This window comes from Vombatus ursinus, unplaced genomic scaffold (genome assembly GCF_900497805.2).
Source record: "Vombatus ursinus unplaced genomic scaffold, bare-nosed wombat genome assembly UNPS02009835.1, whole genome shotgun sequence".
Taxonomy (NCBI): domain Eukaryota; kingdom Metazoa; phylum Chordata; class Mammalia; order Diprotodontia; family Vombatidae; genus Vombatus; species Vombatus ursinus.
The window spans coordinates 340292-358935 of NW_020949613.1; the positions used below are offsets into that span (position 1 = coordinate 340292).

Sequence of the window (18644 nt, forward strand, 5' to 3'; positions counted from 1 at the left end):
CTGATCCTGTCATCTATTATTTCACACTTCACTTTATTCTTCCCTAAAAGACAGGTAGCTCTGGGTCCTACCACCTAAAATCAAAGTTGTTGGAGTTTTTTGTGGAAAAAAAAATGCTTATTCTCCAGGAATGTTCAGGAATATAGACCTCAAAAGATGTAAATTTCAGCACTTAATAAATGTAGAGAACATAATTAATGCCTGAGAAATATACAGTATTGGAATGAGCCAGGAAATGGTCAACTGGGCAAAGGAAGGTTAAAATTGACTCTTTTAATTGAGTGATAATAATGAAGTGGCCTCGAAAGTAGGGACAGTTCCTACAGGGGAAGAGGTTCAAGGTGGCCCCTACAATGCTACCAACTTTGTTACTTAGAGCAATGTTTCCAATTCACCCTAGCCAACAAACACTAATTAAAGTCCTTTTTATGTATATGTAATAAGCATTTACTAATAACCTACTATGTTCCAGGTACTATGGTAGGAGATAAATACAAAAAGAAACAATTCTTGGGTTCAAAGAATTTATATCCTCTTGTGAAAAATAAGATGTGAATATAAGAGTAAATTCAAAATGTATATACAATTAATACAAAATAATTGGAGGGGGGATGGGAAATGAGGGAGTCAAAAAAAGTCTCTTGTAGAACGTGGCCCTTGAACTGAGCTTTGAAGGGATCTCAGAATTCTAAGATGCAGAGGTAAAGAGGAAATGCATTCCAGACATGGGGACCAGGGTGCTTTTGCAAAGGCAGAGACTGAGAGCCTTAATACTGTGTTTGAAGCACCAAGAAGGCAAATGAGGCTGGAAGGTAGTGTGTCAAGGTGAGTAATATGTGAGAAACCCAGAAAGACACAGCCTGGAGCTTAATTCCAGTTTTCATGAATGTAAAACAGAAAAGTTTGTATTTGATCTAGAGTTAGGGAACCACTGGAGACCTGTGGGAGAAGTTTTGAATACTGGTCCTACCTTAAAGAACAGACCTACCAAAAGAAAAAGAACTGGTCCTACTATAAACCACTCACTATGCCAAGTAGTATTACAAAAAGAAGACAAAGATAGTCCCTGTCCTCAAGAGGCTTATATTCAATTGGGGGAGAGGACATGCAAAGAAATAAAGCAAGTTATATGCAGGATAAATAGGAAATAATTAGCAGAGGGAAGGTACTATAATTATGAGGGGCCAGGGAAGATTTCCAGTAAAAGAAGGAATTTTAGTTGGAACTTAAAGGAAGTCAGGTACAGTGGAGGAGGGAGAACATTCTAGGCGCGGGAGGCAGCCAGAAAAAATCCCTGGAGTTGAAAGCTGGAGTGTCAGGAGCCAAGAGACCAATATCACTGGATTGAAGAGGACTTGTTAAAAAGTAAAATGTAAGAAGACTGGAAAGTAGGAAGGAGACAGGTTATGAAGGGCTTTGAATACCAAACGGAGGATTTTGTATTCAATTCTGGAGGCAATGGGAAGCCGTTGGAGTCTGTTGAGTAAAAACATTTCAGTCACTTTTTAAAAAAATTCCAAATATTTTTCCTTTCCTCCCTTCTTTCTAATGAATAATTTATTAACATTAAAAAAAAATTTTAACTGAAAAAAAAGAAAAGGAATTAGTTTAAAATTGTTGCCTCTCTCCTGAAACAGATCTGTTCTTTTCCAGAGCAGTCATCACTGGCAATTCAAATTGAATAGGATAATTAACTCCTTTGAACCTCAGTTTCCTCGTCTATAAAGTAAGGGGATGGGCTGAGATGACTTCTAAGGTCACTTTCAGCCCTACATCTATGATCCTATTATGTTGAACACTTTCTGCTTTTCCTCTAATCCAGAGACTTTTAAACTTTTTTACTGTGTCATGAACCTCATTAGCAATCTAGTTAAGCCTGTGTATCCTTTCTCAGAATGATATTTTTAAATGCACAAAACAAAATACATAAGATTACAAAGGAAACCAACTAAATTGAAATATAGTCATCAAAATATTTAAATAAAGAAGGTCACAAACCCCAGGATAAGAACTCAGCCTAATCAATAATTTATATGTTAAGGCCCAGATACAGAAAATGGTCCCTCTACAGCTTGGCAAGTAGGTTCTTCTTTAGAATGGAAAAAAAGCTTGATTCGGGGCTTTAAAAACATCAACCTCCGTTTTAAAGGACATTTTCACTTGGTTTAGACAAACATACACAACTAATCAATTAATCAGCATTTATTAAGTGCCTACTTTGTGCCCGGGACTATGTTAAATGCTGAGTGTATAAAAAGAGGCAAAAGACAGCCCCTGCCTCAGAGGATCTCACAATTTCCATGAGCTGTTTTGGTTTTGCATTTTTGTCTGCACCTATGATTTCATCAGCATGGGTTACTCCTTCAACTACACAAATTGGGAAGTCACCTGACACTTATCTTTTTAGGGGACACTGAGAGGTTAAATAACCTTTCAAGAGTCAAAAAGGCAGTGTCCATGCCTGGGCTTGAATCCAGTTCTTTCTGACTCCAGAAGATAAAAAACTCCTTGGGGATAAAAACTGTTTAAAAATATTTTAATTTTTTGTTTTTGTATCCCCATAGCCTAGAACAGCACCTAACATATAGTAGGTGCTTAATAAATGCTTGTGGATGATTCCTCCAATGTGGATTGCTTTCCATTATACAACATGACCTCTCTATGACAAGTTAATAAACATAGATGCTAATTTTTAAAACACTTTCACTTTCATTGATTAAATAAGTAGTGAAGATATTTATTGTCTTTGAACTCATGTTTTTTCAAATCAGTAAAAATTATTTTTAAATTGTTATTATAGGGTTGTTTTGTTTTGTTTTGTTTTTTGAGATTATTTCTTTATTTCTTCTCTCCTGAGCAAGTCATCTAGCTATCTGTGGGTGGGCCAGCCCATTGCATATGGGCCTTAAAATACTAGGGAGAATGTATTCCATGAGTAATCCATTAGAATATAAGCTCTTTGAGGGCATAGACTGTTTTTTGCCTTTTTATATCTTCTGATCATAGCACATGCCTGGCATATAGTAGATGCTTAATAAATGTTTATTGATTAATTAAATAATAATTAGTCTACAAAAGCCAGTATTGTTACTTTATAGTCCGCTATCTACCCCAAAGTTAGAGTTTTTCTTTTTTTTTCTCCTTTGACCTCCCACTACTTTGTTACTGCCACCTGGTAGAGACACCTCCCACCTGGTAGAGATACCCCCTACAAGGCCAACCCCAGTCCAAGAGCAACAGAGGTGGGGAAATGAAATTAGAAAGTTTTACCTATTCATATCGTGCTTATATGAGCATTATTGCTTTTATGCAGTAAAGAAGATAAGCGTTCAACACAATTACATTGGGAAACAGAGGTTGTAATGAATAAACAGCAAGCCATGGAGTCAGGATTTCCTGGGTTCAAGTCTTGCCTTTGAACTCTACTGGTCATATGACCCAGGACAAATCAGTTGCAAGTCTCAATTATTAAGAAGAAATTTTTTATGTTCTATGTTCTATTATAATTTTTTGGTTGTTTTTGTCATTTTAGTTGTGTCTGATTCTCCGCAACCCCATTTTAGGTTTTCTTGGTAGAGATACTGTAGTAGTGGTTTGCCATTTCCTTCTTCAGCTCATTGTACAGATCAAGAACTAGGCAAACAGGTTTAAGTGAGGTGCAAAGGGTCACAAAGCTAGTAAGTGTCTGAGGCCACATTTGAACTCAGGACCTCTTGACTCCAGGCCCTGCACTCTATCTACTTCAACACCTACCTGCCCCCTGCCCTTCTTTACATAACTTAATTATCTGTTAGTCAATGTATTTGAGTAAGCAGAGGAGTGGAGTCCTAGAGCATTGTCTTTATCAAAGTCCCTCAAATGCATACTGAACGTTAGCCTTAACTCTGAAATTCTCTTATCTTCTCTCAATCTAGTGTCATTGGTTTCTGTATTTCATATAAAACTTTGAGAGCTTGTACATAAAAAATTAATAAAGGAACCCAATGTCATTTCAAAGGAGAAAGGCATCATGGAAGAGATAAGAAGCTATGAAAAGGGAGATTGGAGGATATAGAGGCTACATCTTGGCAATGCATTTGCTCCAAATAAAGGATACCTCCCAAATTTAAGGAAAAGATTATGGAATGCCAATGGCTGAAGTTGGAGCTAATAATAATCATAGCTAGGATTTATATGGTGCTTTAAGGTTTGCAAAGTGCTTTACAACTATTACCTCATTTGATCTTTACAATCCTGGCAGGTAGGTACTATTAATATTCCCACTTCATAGATGAAAAAACTGAGGCACATGGATCTTAAGTGACTTTGCTAGGGCTATATAGCTAGTATGTGTCTGAGATCTAATTTTTACTCAAGTCTTCCTGACTCCTCCAGGGCTTATCAAACTTCCTGGGTCATAGTGTTGCTCAGTCATTTCAGTTGCGTCTGAGGGTTTGTGGCCCCATTTGGGTTTTTGTTTTCAAAGATAGTGGAGTGGTTTGCCATTTTGTTCTCTGGCTCATTTTACAGATGAGGAAACTGAGGCAAATAGGGTAAAGTGACTTGCCCAGGGTTATACAGCTAGGAAGTTTATGAAGCCAGATTTGAACCCAGAAAGATGAGTCTTACTGACTCCAGGCTTGGCACTCTATTCACTGTGCCACCAATCTGCCCTTGTTGCGATCTGAGACGTTGAGACCTCTCAAAGACTGAAGTACAGGATGGGGTCATCTGGAATGAATTCAAAGACTCAAGCATTCTTTAAGTCAAGGTGGCAAAGATTTATTGTTATGCTTTTCAGAGGGCAAGGATTCTTAAGGAACCTGCAAGAGACTGAAGATGGAGCTAGGGTTTATATGGAAAAGGGCATGGGAAAGGAATGCCAGGGACACTGATGAGGTAATCTAAAGTTCCAGGTGTCTTTGGGAGCTATGGATGGGAAAGTACAGGGAGTATACCACACAGGGAGGCAGATGACAGAGGTATGGATCTTGGGAGTCTGGCAGGAGGAAGAGCTCTTGGGCCAGCCAAGGACAAAACTCCTTGGTCTGGGCAAGGCACCCCTCTCCCTCTGTCTTGATGAGAGAATGCTCTGCAGCAAGGAAAAGCTTTCTCACAAGACAGGAGCTTACTAAGGAATTGGGAGGCTTCCAGAGACATGATCTGAGGGCTGGGGCCTGAGCAGCACTCTCTCACCCAGCTTTGTGTAGCTGCACCAGGGTCCTACTGGGGCCCATGCATGAAAAACTACTAGGCACAGTGTCCTTGGGCTGGGGAGTGGTTGTCAGAGACAGTGTTTTTGAGACTAAGGAGAAATTGGGGTCCAAGTACAAGCACAAGCACCCAAGCACCCCATCACCCTCACTGGCTCATAGTGGCCACTCAATAAGTGTTTATTGATTGATTGACTCAAAATATAGTGTATCATCGGGGGAAGCTATTGAACCTCTCCTCAAAAATTCTCTGAAACTAAAGTCACGGAGCAGTTTAAAACCACAGACTAAAGTCCCTCTGTATTGGTGGAGGGAGTTTACACATTGGAAGTTTCCTATACCAGTAAAATCACAGATAAAAACCTAACCCCCCCCGTCCCCTTTTACCACAGCCCTCCCCTGTGCCCCCCACATTTCCATCGCTCAGCCCAATGCCTGGCATATAGAAAAACTTCAATACATGTTTTTTGAATTGTATTGAAACTTCATTTTATGAATCCCATTTTCTAATCTTTAGAACCACAAGTAAAAGTGGTAACTATGGTGACAAGTTGATAGTTCTCAATCAATAAGCATTGATTAAGTGCTTCCTCTTGGTTTATGATACTTGGAAGCCCTGGAAAATTAATGACTAACCCTTCAGTTAATCATTAAAAATGCCTAGTTTTGAACCTCGGGAGTTATGGATGGCATAATAGAATTTTTCATGTTTTTTTTTATTGTACTAGAGGTTATGAGCTATAACAAGGGCAGATCTCTGATATCACAAATAGATAACATGTGTGGCTTCAGCACAATTTTCAGCATTAGAGTTGAACATTTAGGGGGAACTCCTGATTTCTGATTAGTAAGCAAAAATGACAGGTGTCAAACAAAAGAGGTCAGAAAATCAAAGCCAAGGGCAGCTGAAGTAGCCAGTTTAAGCAAATCTTGAGATATAAACCAGCATGGATATAACATGCCTGCCTAAGGGACCTTGGAGAACCACAGAACTGAAATAACTCTTTCAATTGTACAAAAGAGCTTTTTTCAACCGATATTCTTCAAATGGAATTGCCCATTCACTGACATCTAAATTTTCGGAAGAAAGAAGGCTGAGTTTATGGTACATATACATTAAGCATTGTAGATTGACCAAACAAACAATAGCTCTAAGGAAATAAAAGAAGATGAATCATGGAATTGTATTATACACTGAATGTGTTGTACATTGAATTTCAATATTCCACTCAGTATAGGAATCCCCTTGTAGACTCACTGACAAAAGGTCATTCAACCTTTGTTTGAAAACTTCCAGTGATAGTTAAGTTACTGTATTAGAAAACAGTCTAATCCAGTTTGGGACAGATAAAATTGCTAGAATGTTCTTTCTTATGTTGACTCAAAATCACCCCTAAATAACTTTCAGATATGGTACTGGGCTTGCCCCATAGAGCTACACAGGAATTTTGTTCTTCTCCCGTGTGATGGATCTTCAAAAATGTGGAGATAGCTCTCATGTTCACACGGGGTTTCTCTTCTCCAAACAGACATAGTATAGTGACTTGATTCACCAAGTTGCCCAAGGTGAACAATGCATGACCATCACAATTGGCAGTAGGGGCTTTGCCTCATTGATATGGTAGCATGGTTCAGGGGAAAGAATGCTGAATTTGGAGCCAGAGGACCTGGTTCAAACCTTGCCTTTGCCACTTGTGTGGCGTGGGGCAAGTCACTTAACCTTGTGGGTTCGCAATTTCCTCATCTGAAAAATGAGAGTATGGGAATAGATAACCCCATTAATTAATGTCTATTGTACCCAAGAACTTCCCACAAGAACAACAGATCCTGGAGGACTGGATGGTTCACTTGCAGCAAGTAATGTTTTTTCAGTCATATAGACCTGAATATGTAATAGCTTCATGACCCTATTTGGGATTTGCTTGGCAAAAATACTGGAGTGGTTTGCCATTTCCTTCTTCAGCTCATTTGACAGATGAGGAAACTAAGGTAATCAGGGTTAAGTGACTCCAGGGTCACACAGCTAGGAAGTGTCTGAGGCCAAATTTGAACTCAAGTCATCCTGACACCAATCCCAGCACTCTGTCTACCATGCCATCTGGCTGCTCACCTTTCTTTGTACTGCTTAGTATGATATGTAGCACATTGGACTTAGTAAATGCTTACTGACTGACTGACTGACTGAATAGCCTCCTAACTGGTCTCCTGGCCTCCAGTCTCTCCTCCTTCCAATCCACATCCAGCTATCACAATGACTTTCCTAAAGTGTAAGTCTAACCAGTAAGTGTCAGAGGCAGGATTTGAATCCAGGTCTTCCTATCTTCAAGGCCCAGCCCTCCAACCATTACGCTACATTGCCTCTTGCTTGATTTATATTAGTCTATTATAATCTTTTATACTACTACCTGTTTTACAAATTAAACCAGCATGCTGAATTTTTGAGATCCAGAAAAAAATAATTTAATCTACTATGTAAATCTGCAAGCTACTTCTAATTCTTAATATTGGGATAATTTTAATAATATTATTACTAGGTTCAAGGTTGTACTGGTAAATATTTAATAACATCTGGTGGTGGAAGGGGGAGAGATATATCCATAACATGCTTTTAAATTTAATCTTCATTATTAACATTTAACATTATTAATATTTTCTCCATTCCTTTCTTAATTTCATACAATCAACAAAACGATAAATCAAACCCTGATTTGTAACATTTGCCAATTTCCAAGGTGCAAACATTCACATTGAAAATTTAACAATTGGCTCTCAGGAAGGCTCAGAGCTGGCTCCAGCACATCCCTGACTTAGGTTAATGGGTTCATTTGGTAGTTAGCTGGCACAATGGATAGTGTGATAGGCCTGGAGTGGGAAAGACCTGGGTTCAAATCCAGCCTCAGATACTTAATAGCTTTGTGAGCCTGAGCAAGTCACTTCATCTTTATCTGCCTCACTTCCTCATCTGTTATTTGGAGATAATAATAGCATTTACCTTCCAGGGCTGTTGTGAGGCTCAAAGGAGATAAATTATTAAGTGCTTAGCAGGGTGCCAGGGAGATAGCAGGTGCTATGGAAATGTTAGCTAATATTATTAATCCCAGGTTTTCTTATTTAGCTCAAATTATCCTTCTAAATGGTCAGAATATGAAACCATATATACCTGGTAAATCTTCCAGGTAAGCCAAATAAGGAGAAAAAGAAGAATGTTAAATTAAAGTCAAGACACTTGGCTTTTGTTCTCATTTTTTCCACTAATTACCTACCTATGTGACTTGATATAAGTCACAGCTTCTTTCAGATTCTCAGTTTTCCTATCTGTCAAATGGGGGATTGGAATCTAAGATTCCTTCCCAGTCTATCAGTCAAGTCTCAGGGCCTGGTATATAGTAACATAAATTTAGAACTGGAAGGGACTTTAAAAGACCATTCAGTCCAACACCTTCATTTTACAGATGAGGAAACTGAGGCTCAGTGAGGGGAAGTAACTGGTCCAGGGTCACACAGGTCTCCTGACTCCAAGTCCAGTGTCCTGACCTCTTGGCCTGGAATAAATATTGATTGATTGATTGATTGATCGATTGATTGGCAACAGGTAGCTATTTCGATATGAAATGCTCTTCCCATGAACTTTGGTTTGGAGCTGAAGATATTCCATCTATAAAGACTTGACATACTGTATTAGAATCCAAATTTTAATTTCATCACCAACATTCTGACTTTATCAGTCAGTTGCCAGTAGCTGGCACATAATAACATAATTTTAGAACTGGAAGGGGCTACACTGACTAGCCTAAAATAGTTTTCTCTGCCACTTTTAAGATGAGAACTTCTCAGAGAGAATTTGTTCCATTTTACAGGAACCACATTTTTGTGAACCTCACCCACTGTGGAGGCTCCTTGCTTTTGGATTCCACATCTCATCCTGATCTTTTTTTTCCCACACAATCAGTTTATATAAAAGGCAAGACCTGAATCCAAGGTCAGTCCAGCTTCAAGGCCAACCTTTTTTTATTCTTTCTTGGGAGGTTTATCTCACTCCAGGTCACTACCACCAAGTAAAATATAGTACCCAGACAAGGATATGGTGGAGCCAGCTCTAACCCCATGTAAGCTTTAAGCCCAAGGAATAAGCAGATACTAATATTCTGGGCTTGATTTATTGTTTTATTGATTGTCTAGAGTTGAGAAAGCATTAATAGTGGAGATTAAACTGAAAAGTATATGTTTCCTGATTTTGTTATACATTTACCAGCACAACCATGGCACTAGATAGTGATAGTGCTACATTAGACCTTTGATTACTCCCTGTCTCTGATTCCTTATCATAACATGGAGATGACACAGGTCTCTTGAAGACCATGCCATTGGAGCTCAAATTCTGGAAGGTTCTATAGAACTTGAATGGTGTGGAGCACTAGTAGAGGGATGGAGCTTGTGTCTATTTTCCATTTCCATTTCCATTTCCATTAGCCTAGATAAGTTGAAGGTGTTGATTAGCAAGGTGGCTACAGGGTGATGAATTTTTTAGTCTTATCAACTGTCAAGGACCATCAATCAATCAAGAAGCATTTACTCAGCACTAAATATGAACCAGACACTGTGCCAAGTGCCAACCAGGCACAAGATCCAAAGACAAAGTAAAAACAGTGCCTGCCCTCAGAAAACTTACTTCCTAATGAAGAAACATCTTACATCTTATAGAGTAGATGAATGACAGACAGCCTTTGAGGGGAGGGCAGTAGCAGCTGGTAAGACCAGGACAGGGGTCCTGGAAGAGACAGTGCTTGAGCTGGGACTTAAAGGAAGCCAGGGATTCCCAGAGTCAGAGGTTGGGAGGAAAATCATTCGAAGCTTGGTGAATAGCCAGTACAAAGGCCTGGAGGTGGGAGATGGAGTGTCATGTGAAAGAACAGAAAGTGGGCTGCTGTGGCTGGATCATATAGAACATGGAGGGGAACAGAGTGCAAGGATACTGGAAAGGCAAGAAGGATCCAGGTTGTGAAAAACTTTAAATGTCAAACAAAGGACTTTATATCTCCAACATTATAGGAAGTCCTTGGATTTCATTGAGTAGGGAGGTGATCTGAATAGACCAAAGCTTTAGGAAAAATCACTTTGGCAACTGAGTTGAGGAAAGAGTAGAGTGAGGAGAGAATTGAGTCAAGGAGACCAATCAGAAAGCTATGGCATTAGTCCAGGTAAAGGGAGAAGAGGGCCTAATTGGAGTGCTGGCTGGGAATATCCACAAGAGATTTTGTAGAGATAGAAGTTATAGGATTTATAAAATTTGGAAACTGATTAGATATGTAGAGTGAGTGGAAGGAGTCAAGGATAATAGTGAAGTTTTAAAGCTATGTGACAAGTACAGAGTTTGAGGAGGAAAATAATGAGTTCTATTTTGGATATTTGAGTTTGAGCTGCCTACAGGACGTCCAGTCTGAATGACTAGCAGGCAGTTGGTGAAATGGAACTGGGGCTCAGGAAAAAAAGTAGGAGGGCTGGATAGATATAGACAGATAGACATAGATATATGTGTATCATAGAATCATCTTAATGGAATTGATAATTGTACTTATGGGAGCTGATGAGATCACTGAGAGTATAGAGAGAAAAGGGCCCAGGATAGAGCCTTGGGGGACACCCCCAGTTAGTGGTAGTCACCTGGATGAAAATCCAGTAAAAGAGACTGAGAAGTAGCAGTCTAACAGGTAGAAGGAGAATCAAGAGATAGCAGAATTCTGAAAACCTCAAAATGAACAAGAATCCAAGAGGAAAATTCACATCCAAGCATAAGCTCTGGACATCAGAAATCTGCAGGTCAGAGAGGGCTAACATAGGGTCTGTCATCGCCTTAGTCATTGGCTTTGATTTCTCCTAGCTGTAGCAAATTCAGGCTTGCCATCCTCAAGTACATCAAATCCTAAAACTTCCTCCTTGGAAAGGACCCATTTTTTGTCGTGTTCTTTGCAGTCCAAAGATCATTCAGCCATGACCTCCCCCCTCCTGGCCAATAGCCACAGCCTGGGACCATGTCTGGTCAGCAACTGGGCCCGGCATCCAGAGACAGCAGAGGGTCCTTCAGACTTCCCCTACTCAGGGGTCAGGCCACCACCCACCTGCCAGAACTTGGGGTCCTCCATCACTTCCTCGGAGGACCCAAGATCAACTTCACACCTCACTGAGGGAGTGGAGGAAGATTTTTGTGGGGGTGACCTTGGGTTCTTGAAAAATCTCTTTCAGTATTTAAAAAGAGCTGAAGCAGTCAGTGTAGAACACATATTGAAAAACTGTGAAATATAGAACCACAGGCCTGCACATAATTTGTGTTAATTGCGTCATGCTGTTTAGAACATAAGACTTTACTCAAGCACCTCATTTTAACTCTCTGTAAATGTTTATGTTTCTAGTATGTTTCTTTTAAACCACATTTTGTCAAATTGTTCATTTTAATCCATGCTGCTATCTTCTTCCATTTTGTGGGTTAGTTCAGCCCATTCACATTCTTAGTTATTGCTAAGGGTGAGTTTCTCTCTTTCCAGTTCTCTTCTACTTTTCTCTCTCTTTACTTTCACCTTCCTCTTTACCAATAAGAAAGTGGTAGAAGAGAGGGAGCTTCCTTCTTATGAGCTTATAAGTGAAACAGCTCGTTTTCTCTCTGTTGCAATTCTCTTCTCCTTATTCCATCCTTGATCCAAGGTTTTTACTATTTCTTCTTTCTTTTTAATCCCCTCTCCTTCAGTATTTGACTTTGATTATAACCTCTTCCCCTGGAATCCACCTCAAGACTTCTCACAATGGAAGTACCCCACTCCCAACCCTGGGGTCTCTGTCTCTCTGTCTCTCTCTCTCTTTCTCTCTGAATGGCAGATTCCTCCCAGAACCTCCAAATTTAGGAAGAGGTCCAGGCCATCCATTCCTTCATTCCTCTCTAGGATGTACTACTGACTCATCTCCACAGGTCTTTTTCCTACCTCTCTCCCCCTTGCACCTCCTTTTTATAAGTTGATTTCCCTTATTGAAATATAAGCTTTTTAGAGCAGGATCTTTGTTTTCTGCCTATATCTTTATTCCTAGCATTTAGCACAATGCCTGAAACATTTGTTGTTATTCAGTCACATCCTTTTCATGACCCCATTTGAGGTTTTCTTTGCAAAGACACTGGGGTGGTTTGCCATTTCCTTCTCCAGTTCATTTGACAGATGAGGAAACTGAGGCAAACAGGCTTAAGTGATTAGCGCAGGGTCACATAGTTAGGAAGGGTCTGAGACTGGATTTGACTCATGAAGATGAGTCTTCTGGACTCTAAGCCCAGTGTCCATCCACAGTGTTATCTAACTGCCCTTGCCTAGAGCATAGTGAGCAATGAATAAATGCTTCTTGACTTGACTTGACTATGAAGGTTCTTAAAGGATAGTGTCATAAAATTAGGCCTGATGGCCTTGAGACCACCATGACAGTCTCCCCTTAATGGAGGTTGCAGCTTATACGCTATTGATGGAAAAATACTAGCAATAATAATAATAATATATATATATATTGCAATTCAATTTTTTATTTTAATAACATCAGAATATGCACAGCACCTGCATAACTGATCCAGTAAACAATATCAACCTACGGTTACTTGAAGGGCAGTCTTTACATTTAGCAAGTTTAAATCCATTCTTACACATGACCTTTGAATCCTTATTTATGAACTGACAATATTGCTGGCTGATAAAACTTGCTAAGATGTTACCGCTAAATGCACAAGTCACTGATTATGCCAATAGAACAAAGATAACTACCTGTTTGAGGATTACAATGTATTAGACATTCATAGGGTGGAAAAATGAAAACATAACTAAACAAATTCATGCAACAAACATCTGAGAATCTGGACACTTCACAGTGTTTAGAAGTGTTTCATTAATATCTTAAGACAAGTATATCAAATCTTGGCATTTTTTAATTTCAAGCTGCTGGTTTTATTTGACTAACATCAGAAAGTTATGGCTACACCAACAACATTGGGTCTGCTTAATTTAACTTAAGAGTTTAATATGACCTAACATTAAAAGCTCACACTATCCTAAAATGTGTAACTTCACATAGATAGTGACATTCAACATTTAAGTGCCAGTGTTTTTGTACTGTCTTTTGCTCAAGTTTCTCTAAACTTATAAAGAATTACTTTTAGATTTAGAAAAATAAATATTTGTTAAAAGGCTCCATAAATATTACACGAAACTAGCAGCAAAAACTATTCAGAAAATAGTTTTCTTCTCAACTATCATCCCCATGGTCCCAAATAAATTTTAAAATCTAGCCCCTTGTTGTGGTCAACAATCTGCAATAGGCAAAATAAGACTGGTAGTTTAAGGATGTGCACACAAGAAATATGTGGATATAGATATGGATATGAATTGATAGATATGCATACATTTAGATAATTCTCTGAATGTACAAAAAAGAAGCATTTTTATAAAAAGTTATGGGCAAAATTTTTTTTGTTGTTCAGTCATTTCCAAATCTTTGTGACCCCATTTGGGGTTTTCTGAGGTTTTTTTTTTTTAAGTTATCCTGCTCTTCATTTCTTATAGCACAATAGTATTCCATTACACTCATATACAACAATTTGTCCAGTCATTCTCCAATTGATGGGTATCCCCTTGATTTCCAATTCTTGGTCACCACAAAAAAGAGCTGCTGTAAATATTTTTTGAATCTGTGGCATCTTTTACCTTTTTTGTAATCTCTTTGAGATATAGCCCTAGGAGTGCTATTGCTGAGTCAAAGAGTATGCACAGTTTTAGAGTTATTCGAGCATAGTTCCAAATTGCTCTCAGAATGGTTGGATCAGTTCACAACTCCACCAACAATGCATTAGTGTTACAATTTTCCCACATCTTATCCAGCAGTTAGCATGTTCCTGTTTTGTCATGTTCACTAATCTAACAGGTGTGATGTGGTACCTCAGAGTTGTTTTGATTTGCAATTCTCTAATCAACAATGCTTTAGAGCATTTTTTCATATGACTATAGATAGCTTTAATTTCTTCATCTGAAAACTACCTGTTCTTATCGTTTGACCATTTATCAATTGGGGAATGACTTGTATTCTTATAAATTTGAATCAAGTCTCCATATATTTTAGAGATGAGGCTATTGTCAGAGTCACTGGCTATAAAAATTGTTTCCCAGGTTTCTGCTTACCTTCTAATCGTGGTTGCATTAGCTTTGTTTCTGCAAAAACCCTTTAATTTATCCAAAAATATCCATTTTGCATTTCACAATGCTCTCTGTCTCTTGCTTGGTCATAAATTCTTCCCTTCTCCATAGATCTGACAGGTAAACTAATCCTTGCTCTCCTACTTTGATTATAGCATCACCCTTTATCTCTAAATCATGTACCCATTTTGACCTTATCTTGGGATAAGGTATAAGATGTTGGTCTATGCTTAGTTTCTGCCATACTGTTTTCCAGTTTTTCCAGCAGTTTTTGTTAAATAGTGGGTTCTAATCCCAGAAGCTGGAGTCTTTGGGTTTATCGAAGAGTAGATTACTATAGCTACTGTGTCATGTGTACATAAACTATTCCACTGTTCCATCACATTATTTCTGAGCCAGGACCAAGTAATTTTGATGATTGCTGCTTTATAATACAGTTTTAGATCTGGTAAGCCTAGGCCACCTTCCCTTGCTTTTCTTTTCATTAGTTCCCTTGATGTTCTGGACCTTTTGTTCTTCCAGATGAATTCTGTTACTATTTTTTCTAGTTCTATGAAATAATTTTTTGGCAGTTTGATTGGTATGGCACTGAATAAGTAAATTAATTTAGGTTGAATTGTCATTTTTATTACATTAGCTCGGCCTATCCATGAGCAACTGATATTTTTTCCAGTTGCTTAGATCTGACTTTATTTGTGTGAGAAATGTTTTGTAGTTGTGTTCATATAGTTCCTGGGTTTCTCTTGGCAGGTAGACTCCCAAATGTTTTATATTGTCTACAGATACTTTAAATGGAATTTCTCTTTCTATCTCTTGCTGTTGGGCTTTGTTAGCGATACATAGAGATACCAATGATTTTTGTGGGTTTATTTTATATCCTGCCACTTTGCTAATGTTGTTAATTATTTCAAGTAGTTTTTTAATTGATTCTCTAGGATTCTCTAAGTATACCATCATATCATCTGCAAAGAGTGATAACTTTGTTTCTTCATTGCCTGTTCTAATTCCTCCAGTTTCTTTTTCTTTTGTTATTGCTCAAGCTAACACTTTTAGTACAACACTGAATAACAGTGGTGATAATGGACATCGTTGTTTCACCCCTGATCTTATGGGGAATTTTTGGAGATATTTTACCTAATTATTATTGCTAAGTAGGTGCTAAACTCAGTTCTTCCTATAATAATCATAAATGTTTCGATTTTTAAATTTCCAAGCCTTGGAACAAAGTCATACCACCTAGCTCTGCTACTGGTTATGGATAAAAAATATGAAAGTTGATCCATTCATTCTAAGAAAGGGACTTAAATATCTGTATCCTATATTTGTGGGTTGCCTCTACCAGGCATTCAGCTTTTTTTTCTTTTTAAATAATGTTTCATTCTTTCCAATTACATGTAAAGAAAATTTTCAACATTCATTTTTTGAAAGATTTTAAGTTCCAAATTTTTCTCCCTTTATCCCTCCCCTCTCCCAAGATGGCATGCCATCTGATGTAGGTTATACATGTACAATCATATAAAACATTGCCACATTAGTCATGTTGTAAAGGAAGAAACAGAATAAAAGGTAAAAAACCTTTTAAAAAAACCAAAAAAGTTAAATAGTATGCTTCAATATGCATTCAGCCTCCATCAGTTTTTTCTCTGGATGTGGACAGCATTTTCCATCATGATCCTTTTGGAATTGTCTTGGATCATTATATTGCTGAGAAGAACTAAGTCATTCCCACTTAATCATTCTATAAGGTTGTTAATAGTATGTACAATGTTTTCCTGTTTTTGCTCACTGGCCACTCAGCATCAGTTCAGGTAAGTTTTTCCAGGTTTTTCTGAAATCTACCTGCTCTTCCTTTTTTATAGCACAATAGTATTCCATTACGTTCATATACCACAATTTGTTCAGTCATTCCCCAATTGAAGGGCATCCTCTCAATTACTAAATCTTGGCCACCACAAAAAGAACTGCTATGAATATTTTTGTACTTGTTGGTTCTTTTCCCTTTTTTTATGATTTCTTTGGGACACAGACCTAGTAGGGTACTTCTGGATCAAAGGGTACAGGCATTTACCTTTTAGGCTTTTGTCCCTAATTATTTAAAGGTCTTTTCTGCTATTAAAGAAATTTCAGGTAACATTAAGCACATAGGGAGGCATGATATGATGGTCAGGGAAATTTTCCCCATGCCCCTGAAATACATGATTTATAAGGCTACCTATTATTAAACCCATTTTAGTCATCTTAGGGTATATGAAAAGGGTAGAGGCAGATGAAATGGGCATTGATCTCTCCCTAACAAGATATTGCAAATCTCCCCTGGGGAAGTCTGTAAATCTGCCCGGCTGTAGCTGCTGAGGGCCAACTAATTTCCAGGAGCTGGAGGAGGCAAAAGAAGATACACACCAGTGTCTCACCTTTTTTCTGGCTTCAAATCTGGGACCTGGACAAAGCTCTGCCTGAAATCCATGTAATCAGCCCTATCCTTCCAGACCCTTTTCCAGACTCATCTCCTCCCTTCTACCTGGGTGGTCTTAGGCAGTCACTTCCTTTTTTTAGGGCTTGTTTCCTCGTCCCTAAAATGAGGGGATTGGGTAGGTAATCCCTAAGGATTCTGGCTTTAAATCTTTTGACCCCATTATTTCATTAACCCTGCACAAAATTCACAAGCTAAATGTTGACTCAGCACCCTAAGATCTCTGAAGTCCCAAGATGCCTGACCATCATCTTGGTGGTAAATAGCCTTGCAAAATTCCAATATTTGTGTAGTCTTGGAGCTCAAAAGCAGCTATGTATTATAATGCAGATAACCTTTTGGTTAATATGGCATGGTTCATGTTCTTCATAATCTTACCAAGCCTACAAGCTGGCAATGTTTTCTCTGTTTAATGTGTCCACAGTCATACCTAATGAGTAGTAAACTAAATAGTCTCAAGTTAAAAGAACAGAACTTAGTGTTGTAATCAAGTAAAACCTACACAAAAGATAACCTGATGTTACTTCTTACCTGTATGGATCTTGTTTGTTCATGCTTGCTTGGGCATTATCTCCCCAACAGACTGAGATGTTTGTTTCTTTTTGAGACTGAGTCTTCCTTTCTCAACCAAATGAAATACTATCTGCAAAGTGCTTACCATTGTGCTTGGGACACAGTCAGTGCTTAATGAATGCTTGCCTTCCCCTGTCCCCAACTCCCATCTCACTTTGGCTGGAAGTGCAGCAGTTACTCATGAACCAAATCCTCCTGCTCATCAGCCTGTAGGCTTTGACCTGCAATGTTGCTGAACCCACCACTCCTTTATACTTTTCACCCTTATGTAATACCCAAGTAATTATTATTTTTCCTTTCTTAAAAATATTTATTGTTAATATTTTTCTCTTTTTTGTGCATCCTCATTACTTTCCACTTTCTCTGCCCATTACCAATAGACTCCTCTTTCAAAACAAGTAAGTTTGGTCAAGTGAAACAAATCCACACATTGGTTATATGTTCAACTTTAGAGGTGGGGTGGGAACAGTGGACAGAGCGTTGGGCCCAGAGTCAGGAATACTTGGGTTTAAATCCCATTTCTGACACTTGCCAGCTGTGTGACACTGGGTAAGTCACCTAAGCTCTTTAAATTGCCTTTAGCAATTCTGCAGGGCATTTTTTTTAAAAAACAGTAAATAATACATTAATTTAGAACTGCAATGATGGAGAGAATCACCATACCAAAGAAATCACAGATCCTTTGCATGTTCGTGGATTTGAAACTTGTGGAGAAAAATGAAAACAATTTTTTGGGAACTGGTTATACTTTATTGACTTGCTCAAATCCTCCCTTGAAGTTTGAGTGAATAGATTAAATAATTAAGAATCCATGATTCCATTTCCTTCCTCAAGTCAGTGGGATAACTTTCATTAATTTCTAGTGTGCTAAATTTTGGTCTTCAGGCTTATTTTCTTAGTAAGCACAAAAGTTTTTTTTTTTATATTCCATTCATGCTTATACATGTGGCAAAAAAAAAAAACAACTGAGCAACAATGCAATAAGACAAAAAAAAAAAGAAAGAGGCAGAAAGAAAGACAACTAAAAGGAAAAGAGAAAGAAAAAAATTAATTCCTACATGGTATAAGGTACTGTGTATATAATATTAAAAAATCCAGGTTATTATTTTTTTCTTCTTCAAAAAGCTTCCTTTCCTCCACCCCAATTTGAAGTAGTCTCATCATAAATCTAGAACTGGAAGGGACCTTAGAAGTCATTTA

At 38.2% G+C, this 18644-nt stretch overlaps 1 protein-coding gene across 2 annotated transcripts in view; it reads right to left on the minus strand.

Moving 5' to 3' along the window:
* LOC114036479 (glutathione S-transferase A4-like) overlaps window positions 1–17447 on the minus strand; it is a 61429-nt gene extending 43982 nt beyond the window's left edge. The window contains exon 1 of one of the 2 annotated variants that reach the window (XM_027852971.1): window positions 17403–17447. Coding sequence is in view for 1 of the 2 variants with exons in the window: in XM_027852972.1 (XP_027708773.1) it covers window positions 17403–17425 (23 nt within the window). In the remaining variant the exon portion in view is untranslated. The remainder of the gene's footprint in view (window positions 1–17402) is intronic. The other variant, XM_027852972.1, reaches the window with a different exon arrangement.
* Window positions 17448–18644: the final 1197 nt, after the last annotated feature.